The sequence below is a fragment of the Pinus tabuliformis genome, chromosome J, assembly GCF_031772625.1.
Source record: "Pinus tabuliformis cultivar Carrire ecotype Pingquan chromosome J, CPIR1, whole genome shotgun sequence".
NCBI classification, from domain to species: domain Eukaryota; kingdom Viridiplantae; phylum Streptophyta; class Pinopsida; order Pinales; family Pinaceae; genus Pinus; species Pinus tabuliformis.
The window spans coordinates 1,432,185,168-1,432,199,749 of NC_142295.1; the positions used below are offsets into that span (position 1 = coordinate 1,432,185,168).

Below are 14,582 nucleotides of genomic sequence, written 5' to 3' on the forward strand. Positions count from 1 at the left end.
TGGGCCATAGCCCCATGAATTTGCATATGATTGCATAAGTCTGCATGTGCTCCCTGTGCGCCTGCAACTCTGGATTATTTAATACTACTCTAGGAGTAATTTCAGCCTTGGGTTTGCACGGTCCCTTCTATTTTTTGTCTTTTGTTCCCTATTTTTTGTCAGTTTCCTCCTTGTTTTTAGCGCTATCATTCTCCTTCGAAATGGAACCGTCTGTATCCTCTTCCCCGTTTCTCCTTCCTTCTTCGGCATTACCTCTGCCTCTCTTCGGCAGTTTCTTGCACTTGTTGGCCACCGCCTCCTTGTAGGAGGGAGTGGAGCTCCCTCCTCTGCGCCCATCCATGGGGAAAATTCCTCAGAAAACCTCAAACCCTAGACGCTCCCTCTTCGCTCCCGCTTCCAGATCACCTTCATAGACTTTACTATCACCAATATCTCCTTCTGGTGTTTTTTTTTTTATTGACTATATATATATATATATATATATTCAAATATGCTTTGTCATTAAACATCTTTTAAAATAAAAAGTCTTTAAAATTTATTTTATTTTCCTTTGCTAGATAAAGAATTTTATGGTTAAATACTTAGATTTCACTTGAATTTTACACATGATTATTTTACTGAGTAAACCTTTTATTATTATTATTATTTGTAATTTAGAAACCATTTTCAATCCCTTACCTGGCATTATGCTTTTCTAATTCATAGAGATTGAATTAAAGCTTAAACTCTCTCTTTTTCTTTCTTTTAAGAATTGGATAGTATTGAATATTTAATTTGATGACAAATTATACATCAAAATGCCATATTTGCATGGTCCAAAGCATTGTTTCCATTAAAAATGGACATATTAATTTTTTTTTTTAGATTCTACTTCAACGTGTATTTTTGCACATGAAAATTTGTTTATCTTTTTCATTGATTGAAATTCATAAATTTGTTTAAGGAATTGTTGATTTTCTTTATAATCATATATTTTGTAAAAGTGGATGGAAAAACAAGGGTGAATGAGATTATCATAAAAATTTACGTTGATTTTAAAAATCCAAAGAATTGGCAAGAGGCCATGTATATCCCAAAGTAACCACCTTTTACCATCACTCTTTTTATCTTTAATGTCTATAACATGAACCTTAAAAAAATTTAATACTCAATGTTTTCCAATAATTTGTTGATTATTAGTCATTAATCCAACCCATGAGGGCATCACCATTTGCTCAAGGCTCACTGAAGCAACAAATCAAGGCATCTTATTTGAAATATTTGAAATTGTCGTAGACTTCCATTTTTTATAATAGCCTACCGATAGTAGAATTTAACTTACGATAAATCCCTCTTTAACTACATCCTTAAATGACCTTTTAGAGAAGAGGCCTTCTTGCTCATAGAAAGATCAATGTCTTCTAGAAGAAGATCATAATAAATCTCTAATATCTTACTTTTAGCTTAGTCATTTTATTAGTTTTCAAAGACATTTTAGATATATTGAGACGTGTTCTAAACCATGTTTCTCAATTACTAGCATATATCCATCTTAATCATGAATATATTAAGCATTATGAGGGATTAAAATCTTAATTACAAACCTCTTCCTTAAAAAATAAGGGTTATTATGCTTCTTTTAACATGATGTGGGATGTTAAATTTCTCTATTTTATTTAATAACATTGCCCACGTATATAAATACATAGAAATCTCTCCCACCTTAAGTGTAAGAGCACTTTGCTTCTCTCAATGCAAATAACTCTAACAAAATGTGTAAAAGCCTTTAAGTTCACCCTTTTTTTTCAAGTATTATTCTTATCTACTAACAAATCTCACATTCATAGGCCCTTGAATCCCGCTTCTCTCATTCCCCTAGGAGCATAGATGGGGGTCAAATGTTATGCTCCAAATATTCAAAATATCATAAGTAACTAGAAGTGCACACCATATACACCAATATGAAGATGGAGCACAACTCCAATATAGGTAAGAGAGATAAATTACACAATAACCCCTTACATATTAGGAGAAACTCCTCCAAACACCTTAATACATTCATACCTCCAAATCACATCTCAATAATTACTACATAATATATATATATTGATTCACACATTGTGCATGTGGCCCTTTTATTATTAGACCAACCCTATTACATATACATTTACAAATTACATGTATTTAATCTCATATATGCCCACCTTGGGGTCATGTCATATATTTAACCCCATCTATGCTCCCCTTGGAGTCATATCATAGTAACTTCCTTCAAAAAACTTTGTTCTAGAAGCTTTGCAATTAAGAGTGTTGCATGTTATGAAACCAAATAATAGGATTTCCTTGTATTCCTACATTCTTCTTGTCATTGATGATGATCCATCCATCCAAACTCAATTCTTTTCAGTGTTAATCCTTGATGGTTCATGGTTCAATATTTTTTTCATTTGATTCTAGGTAGTGTTATTGTGGCTTCTGCATATTGGAAATATTGAGAGGGGGGGTGAATCAGTATTTATTTTCAATTGTTATTTTTACCAGTTAAGATCACTTATAATTAGAACACAAAATGAATAATGATAGAATAATAATTTTATTAATCAATGATGAGGACTCCAATCCTCTTTACAATCAATCAAGTACAATAATAACTAGGGCTATAACCCTAGATGAAGACACCAATCTCCAATCCACCAGGCTCCAACCTGTATTTTGTCAAGCATCAACTTAGACTTCACAAGGCTCTAACCTCTAGGGCTCCAACCCTATCTTCCCAAGGCTCCAACCTTGTCACTTTGAGGCACCAACCTCTAGGGCTCCAACCTGATCTTCTTGAGGACTCCTATCCTATAGGGCTCCAACCCACAACTTCAATTCGTCAAGATAAGTTTAATGATTCTTCACTGCTCCCAATATCTTCTGCAATGAGCCTTGAAAATATCTTCACCCTTAGCATTGTCCTCAAATGATCTCCAAGGCACTAGCTCATCAATGACAACTTTGTCTTCTCATGAAGGTGTCTCCACAACTCTTCATGTTACCCAAACAAAATTCTCCAAGGTCACCTCATGATGGCTTCAGCACATCATGGTCTCCAATAATGTCTCCAAGATCAGCTAAAGCTTCTCAACAAGATGTCTTCAAATGGCTGCACTAAGCCTGCTCAAAAAGCTTCTTTAATAGATCTACACACCAACCTTCAAGGGGTCTTCAAATGGCTCCAAGACAAATCTACAAAGGCTTCTCCAATATGCTTGCACACCACTCTTAGAGTGTTCTTTAACAAGCTATCAAAACTTGAAGTGTCCTTCAATTATGCTTCAATATAGGATCAACCTTCAATCAAGCCTCAAGTTTGCTTCACACAAGCTCCAAGATCTAATCTGGAAAACCTTCAAAATTTGTTCAGACTATCATCAAAGTCTTCTTCAAAGATCCTTCAATAGTTGCTCCAAGGAGGTTTCTCTAGGTCTTCAAATGCTTCAAATAACTGTCCAAACTAAGTCTTCAAACCTACTATAAATCCACCTTCAAAAGGTCTTCAATGTGCTACAAAAGGGTATCTCAGGACTGTTTGAAAAAGACTTTCAATTGCTGCTATAGGGTTGTTTTTAAATCTGGTCCAAAACTACCTTCTAACAGCCTTAAAAGATGCTCCACAAATACTTGTTATAAACATCTCTCCCAAGCTACCTTTTAAGTTTGAGAAACATTACTTCAATATGGTGTTAAGGTATGCTCTTTAGTTATGCAGAAAATTGTTCCAAGGTGAGACTAATCACAGGTGGCTCCCACAGCGTGTTGCACTAGTAACAGTCTTCTGCAATTGAAGACTGAGCTCCTTTAAGAGATTGTTCTCACAGTCTTAGCACTTAAAACAAACTTGCAGATCCTAGTCTTCACAAAATGTTGTCCAACCACTTCTCCACAGTGTAATTGTTCTGAGATCTGCACTAGTCTATTGACCACAGGTCTGAAATATCATAGACATGATGACAATCCAAATGTAGGTGAGCTTTGTGTCTTGTCATAGGTGGTTGTCCAAGAGTTTATAATCCGACTTCTCTTAAATGACTGCTCTTTGTCCCAAGATCATATAGGAGAATTTCTGAGCTCTTACTATCCAGCGAACATCGAGTTTTAAAGACCCTTAACACAAGAATTATGCCCACATTCTATCTTTATCAGCCTCCTTATTGTTCTTATTCTCTTTTATGAACTCCTATGTATATTCTTCGTTGAATTATGATGAGAAATGAAGTGTTAAGACTTGTATTTATAGTGATTTTCGACTAGAAATGAAGGGACATGTCTCATGGTGGTCAAGCCGACTTAGACAAGTAGGCTTAGGTCGACTAGGGGAAATAATATGATATATCATCTTAAAAATTCAATTTCTCCCAATCTAGAAGGAGTTAGAAGATGAGTGAGGGCTCATTGGAAAGAGGAAGAAATCCTCTACAAGCCTATGCCAATTTTATCTTTGAATGAAGTCATTTTTCATTCATAAAAAATGTTTTTGTGAACTATTCATGGAAGCCTTTAGGATTTTATCATTATGTTTTTGGCATTCAAGATAAAGGCTCCTTCAAGGGTTGACATTAATGGACTTCTTAGGATTAGGGCTTCTGTCATGATGAGTCAAGGTATAAAAGTTTAGGGCAAGGGCTTCTTCATTAAAGCTCTAAGTGTGACCTCTAAAAATCATCCATGTCATTACTATCTAGAGTTAAGGATTCATGATATACATGAGGCATCTAGGGTATGCACATAAGATTAGGGTTTCGTTATGATGAGCATTTAGAATTTATTTAATGTACTCATGCACCTAAGGTCAAGTCAAGTAGATAGGGTTTAGGTCTCATAGGGTTTGCATGAGGTTAGAGCAACATCTCAAAGGTTAAGACATGTATCACAAGAATATTTGCCATCACAAACAATGCCGTATTGACATCAATGACAACTTTTACCAACACTACAATTTGTAGTAGTTGTTGGTCTTTGACAAATAGCTTATTGAATAATGGTTTTGTGATGTCTTGTTCTATGAATATTGATGAGTATTCCATATCCTTCCTTGATAACATCAATATAGATCTTCTTTTCTTTTGATAGGCTCCAAAAATGGCATATTTCTGTAACGTTGTTTCCCTACTTCTAACCCCTCTTCGCTTACCTAGACTTTGTATTAATCCATTATTGTATGGGATTTAGACTTAATGTACAACCACCACTACTATCGGCAAATGCACGTTCACTCATAATTGTTATTTAAGGAAAACCATGTCACCTAGATTTACCCACAAGCTTTCATTCCTACCAGATACTTTTTAATATTAGGTCGTTAACTTATTTCCTTAAGTCCAAGAAAAACAAAATTTTAACCAAACAAAAACAATTTTAGCACTACATTGAGCCTAATATAAATATATAGATTTTCCATAAATATAAATACACATGTTTGAAAAAAAAAAAAAACAGTTGAAAGGCATAGCCTTGCCACAACTTCAATGAGGATCATATGCTCCTGAACCACTACCTCCTGAAGCGCAAAATCAATCAGCTGCAAAGGCAAGGCATCATCAACCACTCAAACGGATAGTATCCCACCATGACTAGTGATTATTAGAAGGGCCAGGGAAAACAAATAAGGATTAGGGAGACGAGCGTGAATAAGGACTAGGGAAACGAGTGCGAATAAGGACTAGGGAAACGAAAGCACAGACAGCCGGGACTAGGGGGATCAATGCCTACACGGATGTGGAGGAGCAATGGAAATGAAGCAAGAGGCATAGGGGAAGCAATAGTACCCAAGAGGAGGCGGAGGCATAGGGGAAGCAATAGTACCCAAAAGGAATCTAGGAAGGATGGAAGCGATGAACCATCCCAAGGAGAACCAATTGGCAAAGGGAGCCAGGAAAGAAATCAAGACACAAGATACCCAATTAGCGAAGGGAGCTAGGGAAGAAAGAAAGATAGACGACTGAGGGAATTAGGTTGAGGGAAAGATACACGTGGTGGTTTAGTCCATTTGGGGATGATTTGGCTTTTGCGTCTATGAATATCATTATTACACTTAGCACATCAATTGGTTATCATGTTGTAGAAGTAGTCATCGGCCCCTAATAATGTTTGTTGTGAGTTCTATGGTACCAACATGCATAGTATAGGCAAGGACCCGAATCTGCAGGCACTAATAGAAAGAATGGAGAGGACTTCGTTTAAGGTAGAATAAAATTAGGAACTGCGAGGGTGAGGTAGAGGTCAAGGAGGTAGAACTGGTAGAAGATTTGGTCCTAACCAGTCCTACAATTGTGATAAGGTGGCCACAACGCTCATGATTATCCACTTCATCGGTGGTTAAGGTGAAACCATTTATTGAACTGCTAGTCATGCCACTGAGGATTTCCCCTCTCCCAGGCTCTATGTTCACTCCTCTTGCAAGTAGTAGAGCATGCAAGACAGCCAACCTCAAAGCAATTGAATGAATCTCGCTCAGTATAGAGAAAGTATCTGAAAAAGCCAAAATTGAGTAATGAAAAGTCAAATTGAGTGGCCCTGATGAGTTGCAGTAATGTCGGTGACACCTAAAAAGGATACTTCACAAAAAGGAAATGATGAATGAGAGGAGTGAGGGTGTGAGGTACGAACCCGCTCGACCAATAGGGAGAGGATACGAGTCACTCCCCCTAAAGTGGTAGGGCCTCATGTTGGAAGTGTAGAAACGAGATTCCCATATTCCCATGTCCTAATACAGTAGAGATTTACCCATTTCATCATGCTCACACTCATGGCTGACAGCTACCCAAGCGAAATACCTTCCTTATGGACTACTAGAGTCTCTTAAGGTTGTCATGGTCTTGACTCTAAGGCAAGTAGTGGGACTAAGGCTCAAGGTCTTATTGTACAACAAGTAGTTCTTCCACTCCATCTTATGCCTACAATTGAACTCTGGCCTTAGGGTCAAGTCAAGTAGATAGGATTTAGGTTTCCTAGGGTTTGCATGAGATTAAGGCAACACCTTAAAGGTTAGTACATGTATCACAAGAATATTTGCCATCACAAACAATGCCATATTGACATCAACAACAACTTTTACTAACACTGCAATTTGTAGTAGTTGTTAGTCTTTGATAAATATTTTATTGAATAATGGTTTTGTGATGTCTTGTTCTATGAATATTGATGATTATTCCATATCCTTCTTTGATAACATCAATATAAATCTTCTTTTCTTTTGATCGGCTCCAAAAATGGCATCTTTTTATAACGTTGTTTCCCTACTTCTAACCCCTTTTCACTTACCTAGACTTTGTATTAATCCATTATTGTATGGGATTTAGACTTAATATGTAACCACCACTACTATCCACAAATGTGCGTTGACTCATAACTGTTATTTAAAGAAAACCACATCACCTAAAATTACCCACAAGCTTTCATTCTTACCTGATACTTTTTAATCTTAAGCCATTAACCTATTTTCTTGAATCCCAAAAAAACAAACTTTTAACCAAACAAAAACAATTTTAGTACTACACTGAACCTACCTAATATAAATATATGTCTTTTCCATAAATATAAATACAAGTTATAAAAAAAATAAGAAAACAAAGAAGCATGCATCATTCGAAAGGCATAGCCGTGCTACGACTCCGATGACTTTAGAGCACTTAGAGATTTTTGCATAGTAAAAGGTGGTTACATACAAATAGTTTCATCTAAAGGGAAAAGGGAATGTACAAAACTATTAAGGGAGTTAAATTTGAAACGCATAGCCCTATCTCGCTTTTGATGAAATTGAGAGCAATTGGGATTTCGCAGCGGAAAATGAGGGAGGCAACCACAATTATAAGCATCAGTAGCGATTCTTCGGATTCAGAGGGAGACCATCCACGCCCCACGAAGCCCGCCTTCTTCGCCTGCTACTTGCTCTGTTCTCTACGTCCTCGTTGCAAAGCCACTTACATAGGGTAATTATAGAGCAATACGCAATTATAACTAATCTATGACAGACACAAAGTTGCATTCCAATTGATTGGATTTGAATTCCTAAACCCTTAAATTCTAATTTTAATGTAACGAAACAAATCTACTTCCGTTTGTGTAGTTAATCAGGTTGTGAAAAGTATGCCTGTTACAATTAGTTCGTGACAAAGATTCCTGCGATTTTCTCAAGCTTTGGATGAAATCGCTTTCAGACTTCACATTAATTGAATAATTTGCTCTGTTAATTTTGTTGTCTTTGTCTCTTTATATAATTCAGTGGATGAATCTGAGATCTCCAATATGCCTTGAAATTTGTAACTGTAAATTGAAGATATATTAGTTCTGCTTTATACAGATATCTTCACTTAATTCTATATGGTGTTCTGTTTTGAATTGTTATGACGAGGTAAGTGTGGTGCTATTTTTAATCCCATTGATGTTCATTGGTAGGATTTATAAAGTTATCATAGCTTATCTACAGCATGCGTGGATGTGGAGAGCTACAGCCTGAGTGGATGTGTGATGTCCCTTACTGTGTGTTGTGGGTAATTCTCTATCCACAGTACCTGCATAAGAGAAAAAAAGGCCACCATACACCAGGATAGATTCAGCTAAACCCCGGTTAATGCTGCTCACCCTTAATCTATTAATCACGCATCAAGAGGTTTTGGTCATTTGGATAGATCTATAGTTAAAATGGATCTATGCTAGTTGACTAAGATAGATGATATTCACAGCTCTAGAGTTAAAATGAACCTATGCTAATTAACCAAGACATAATATTCATATTTACCAAATTTGAATTCCAATTGACTAAAATAGATGATATTCATACATCTAGAGTTGTAATGGACCTTGTAATGGACCTATGCTAGTTGAAGACGATGATACTCATAATTACCAAATTTGAATTCAAGTTTTTTATAATACAGAAAAAATAAATTTGGAAAAAAATCCAAAGCAGAAACATTCCTTACAGTAAATGGACTATATGTTGAGATTCAAGCATTCAAATGAGAAAAACTTCCATTAATTGTGGTTGATGGTGTTCTGTGGTCGCTGGTGTATTGTACGCGGTGGAAATCTGGAATATGCAGCGAGAGAAGTCTAATCAGGTAACAATCTTCTTTCTGCTGGAATCCAGTGTCTCTGAAAGGTCAGTTTCAACTTTCAATTGATCCAGAACTTTGATCGATTTTTTAGCATCGTGGTTGGATTCGAATAGAGTAGAACCCCTGTGGCAAAGTTCTATTATTCGTAGAACTTGGATCGTGGTGGAACTCCGAGCATATCTGAAAATTTGGCTGGATTCAGTTTAAAAAGTTGCCTGTAAATGGGATCTGTGTGCTACCAGATTAGCTTACTCCCTATGCAGTGTGATTATACATGATTAACAACAGTGAAAATGGGGAAAACCTGCAAATTGTATTAATTGCTATCAGGTTCAGCATGATTTCTGTAATTCATGGCAATTACATTAAGTGGCTTAACGATCTTAATGCCTAATAATATTAACTGCTGTTGCCAGCTGTCTGACCAAACGGAACATTGTTTTTTCAGGAAAGAAAAATGGACTGGTTTTGTATTAAAAAAAAACGGGTTACATATAACTGATATTCAGAGTCCTGCAGAGAAATCTAGGCACAATAAGTCCTAGGCCACCAAACTGTGAAAAAAAAAACAAGATACAGGGCACACAGGCTCGTCAAAGAACCTGGTAGGGAGCTCCAGATATAGCCCAACAAAACCTACAAATTGTATTAATTGCTATCAGGTTCAGCATGATTCCTGTAATTCATGGCTATTACATTAAATGGCTTAACGATCTTAATGCCTAATCATATTAACTGCTTTTGCCAGCTGTCTGACAAAACGGAACTTTTTTTTCCAGGAAAGAAAAATGGACTGGTTTTGTATTAAAAAGAACCAGTTACATATAACTGATATTCAGAGTCCTACAGAGAAATCTACGCACAATAAGTCCTAGGCCACCAAACTGCGAAAAAAAAACAAGATACAGGGCACATAGGCCCGTCAAAGAACCTGGTAGGCAGCCACTCGTAACTATGCAGGTTATTAAACCCCATCAAAATCTGATAGGAAAAAGGGTGCAAGGCCCACAAACAAGACCCTAATGGACACCCTGGCAATGCCAGAAGATGCTCTGAACGACAAAAAACAACACCGGATGATACTCTGACTGGCAAGAAAAAAAAACCGGAAGATACTCTGACCAGCAAGAAAAGCCAAGAGTTGCTCCGACAGTCCTCTTCATCCCAACAGACTCATAGACTAGTGGACCCTCACAGGGAGGTGAACACATCTTTGATCCCAGCAAACTGCAGAAACTTATTGGGCACACGCACGGCCACTAACCCGGCGCCTCTAGGTGCAAGCATCATTCTGATGGTAACAGACCATGGTAAGCAGATTCTGCACTCTGTATTCTAACCTAAATACCTAGATAGCTAACACTGAAAACACCAATCAATCAGACCATGGTTAAATTTATTCTGAACCCTGGAATCTAACCTGAAAACCTAGATAGCTAAAACTGAAAACACCAATCAAAAGTACAGCTATAGATTATTTTAACATACAAATCCACACTACTGATAATTAGGGCAGCAAACATGCAAATCTGAACTCTCAAAGTAGCATCCCTGATTTTCTCTTAAACCCAAAAATAGTAAACTAAGAACTAGAGCCCAAGACTCTCTCAATCCATCGCAGTGATTCATCCTGCTTCTTTACAGACTAGGAAGAAGAGAGGATACAATGAATCTGGACACATGCATAACAGTGCCTCAATTGTCATACCATAGTAAACAGATTCTGCATCTGGAATCTAAGCTGAAAACCTAGATAGCTAAAACTGAAAACACTAATGAAAACACCAATCAAAATTACAGCTATAGATTACTTTAACCTACAAACGCACACTGCTGATAATTAGAACAACAAACATGCAATTCTGAACTCTCAAAACAGTGTCAATTATTTTCTATTAAACCTGAAACAGTAAACTAAAATTAAATACTTGTTAAAATTGGCAACTAGGGCCAAATTCCACCCTAGGATAGCTCATTTGATGGAGAGATGATGATAAAGATCATCTCATTTGGACAAGCAGAAGTGTGATTTTGATTTTATGCCCACACATGTGCAAATTGTCAAGGTTGGCCACATTATCATGTAGGCTCAGAAAGCCCAATGGATGTGTCACTTCACCCTTAACAACTTGTATAAATACAAGTGGCCTTTCACCCCATTTGGCATCTTCTTCTCTCACACATTCTCTCTCATTGGTTCGTATTACAATGGGCATTCTTTTCTCTCATACGTGTAGATCAAGAAGGACGAATTTCAGAAGCTGAATTATAGGGCCAAAATTACAGAGTTGACTGCAGTTTGACCAGTGTTGACCAGCACAGTGCACCTTCTAGGAATCACTTGACTTTGATCTTTTGGGGATATTTCTAACTGAGCAAGCCACAGTTTTTGGCACAGAAATCGAGGTTTTCTGAGCATTTTGACCGCAGACCAAATTGCAGGTGACCGCAGATTTCAGACAGCAGTTTGACCATGTTTGACTGTTGACTTTGTCACTGTTTTGGGCTGACTTTGGCCTCCTGATCAGGCCAAGTTTGACTTGGGAAGACTGAGCTGTTTTGAGGACATTATATTGCTGCTTTGACAAGCGTTGACTTTCTGGTTAGGGCTGATGTTTGACTGCAGAAATTGACTTTGAATTGGGCAAGTCAATTTGACTTCTGTACTCTCTCTCTTTGTTGAACATTTTGATATAATAATAAGAAGAATTGATCAAAGGGTTTTCCCCAAGCCCAGGTGAAGACAAAGCCCAAGCAAGAGAGAGAAAAGAAATCACTAAGAAAAGAGTTGTTGGACAAGAATATTGGTCTAGCTCCAATGGCGACTACATCATACATCAAATCCGAAGATAAGCTCAAGGACAAATCTGAGTATTATGCATTGAAGATGACTTTGGATTTGACTTTGGAAGAGAATGATGCTATCAACTATGTAAAGGGAAGAGTGGTGGAGCCTCCTTCAAATGCACCTATTACTGCAAAGACTAAATACAAAAAAGGTGAGGTCAAAGCTAAGAGAATCACTATAGACTCTATTCAACAAAGGCATTTGGTTGTTTATATTTCTGATTTAAAAACATCTAAGGAAATGTATGACAAGCTAGTTGGGATGTTCAAACTTCAAAGTGAACAATGCAAATCAAATCCTCTTTTTCAAAAACAAGTTGAAGGATATCAAGATGGACAAACGGGAGTCTATCCAATCCTACTTCATGAGGATTACAGAAATCAAGAATGACCTTCTATCTATTGGAGAAGTTGTTGTTGGCAGGGAGTTCACTCTCATTGCTCTTGGAGGTCTCACAAGAGCATGGGATGTGTTTAACACCACTATTCTTAACAATGACAGGATTTGTAGTTTTGATGAATTATTGGCTAGATGCACACAAGAAGAGATGAGGATGATGGAGAGAGACAAGCCTTCAAGTGGAAATGAACCTATAGCTTTCCTCGCTCATGCAAAGAGGAAGAACAATGCTGGTCCAAAGAGACAAGGTCAAGGATTCAAGCAGGTGTTCAAAGAAGGAAGAAAAGGAAAGTGCTACAATTGCAACAGGTTTGGCCACGATGCTAGACTGTCCTCACAAGAAGGATACTCCACGGGATGACAACAACAATCACAACAATTTCAAAGGCAATGGCATTCAGAGGAACAACAGGTTCAACAATAAAGGAAAGAGGAATGCTCTCGTTGCTCAATATGGTAATGGTCGACCTCCCAAAAGGACAAGAAATTCCAGGTATGAGGAAACTAATGTTGTAGAAAAACAAAAAGAATTTTATCTTATTTCTGCCCTCACTACTACCTCTCCTCTGGATACTTCGGATAATTGGTTGATTGATAGTAGAGCCTCAAGGCACTTCACCGGGTACAAGGAAGTCCTCTCAAATTTGATTGAAAAGAAGAGTAATTTGGAGATCATTCTTGGAGACAATGCCACCTACCCCATGAAAGGGATAGGGACTGTCACTCTTCACTTAAATCAAGTTCAAACCCTTCATCTACAAGAAGTATTGTATGTACCCAGTTTGAAGAAGAACCTGGTGTCTAATTCTGCGATGGAAGATAAAGGCTTCAATGTAGCATCCATTGATGGAAAGGTACATATTTGGCAAAGAAACCCTAAAGATGCATTTAAACTTGAATTTAGGGTTGAAGGTCTCTATCAAGTTGGAAGAAGTCCTTTGGGAGCTATGACTTGTGATACTTCTCTTCAATCTGAATTATGGCACTGAAGATTTGTTCACCTTCATTACAAAACCTTACCTGGGGTAAGGAAGATGGACGCAAGTATGCCCGAGTTCAACATAAATCGTGAAGGTGTTTGTCAAGGTTGTGCAGCTGGAAAGCTTACAAGGGGACCATTCCCATCAAGCAAAAGTCAAACTATCGACATTCTTCAATTGGTCCGTTTTGATCTATTTGGTATGTTGTCGGTAACATCATTAGGAGGATACTTATACTATGCAATTTTGGTGGATGACTTCTCTCCCAAAACGTGGATCTATATCTTGAATAAGAAGGACGAAGTGTTCAAATGGTTCCGTTCTTTCAAAGTCTTGGTTGAAAATCAAACAGAGAAGAAGATCAAAATATTGAGGACCAATAATGGAACCGAATATGAATCAAATGAATTCAATTATTTTTGTAGAGAGGGTAGTACTAAGAGGGAGACCACCACTCCATACACTCCTCAACAAAATGGAGTTGTTGAAAGGAAGAATCGAACAATCATAGAAGCCACCCGTGCCATGCTTCATGACCAAGGTCTATTGAAGTTCTTATGGGGAGAAGCTGCCAACATTGTCGTATATGTTCAAAATAAGAGCCCGCATCAAGCATTGGATTTCAAGACACCCTAATAAGTATTCTTTGGTAAGAAACCTGATGTTTCTTATTTTATAATATTTGATTGTCCTGTGTATTTTCATGTGCCTAAAGAGAAAAGAAACAAGTTAGAAGCATTTGGGAATAAAGGAACATTTGTGGGCTACAATGAAACTTCGAAGGCATATAAAATCTATGTGCATGGTCAAAGAGAAATGGAAATAAGCCATGATGTCACTTTCGATGAAAATTTTGCCCTTGCGAAAGCCAGAGATCTCCCTATCCCAAGGAAGGTCAATGATGATGTTGCGGAAAAGTAGGATGAATCTCCGACAGATGAACTGATGCCTGATGTTGAAGGCCCGATGGATCCAATTGATCCACCTCTTGGTGATCCCTCTACCTCAAGGAAAAGACCTTTGTGGCTCAAAGATACTCTCGAATATGCTTAAAGATTATTGCTCCAAGAGGGACATTTCGTGAAAGTAAGAAGTCGAACAGGTATCACGGGTACTTAGCTGCTATGAGTAATATTGTTAAATCTGAGACATGTACGTTCGAAGAAGCCATGAAACACCAAGTATGGAAGGATGCGATGAATGAGGAGTATGAATCAATCATGAAGAACGATGTCTGGGATGTGGTTCCTAGATCCAAGGACAAATATGTGGTCA

At 37.5% G+C, this 14,582-nt stretch overlaps 1 protein-coding gene across 1 annotated transcript in view; it reads left to right on the top strand.

The window, feature by feature from the left end:
• The first annotated feature begins 7,711 nt into the window (after positions 1 to 7,711).
• LOC149232744 (uncharacterized) overlaps positions 7,712 to 14,582 on the top strand; it is a 112,469-nt gene continuing 105,598 nt past the window's right edge. Inside the window, exon 1 of the mRNA XM_089379489.1 lies at positions 7,712 to 7,952. Coding sequence (XP_089235615.1) covers positions 7,717 to 7,952 — 236 coding nt within the window. The 5' untranslated portion in view covers positions 7,712 to 7,716. The remainder of the gene's footprint in view (positions 7,953 to 14,582) is intronic.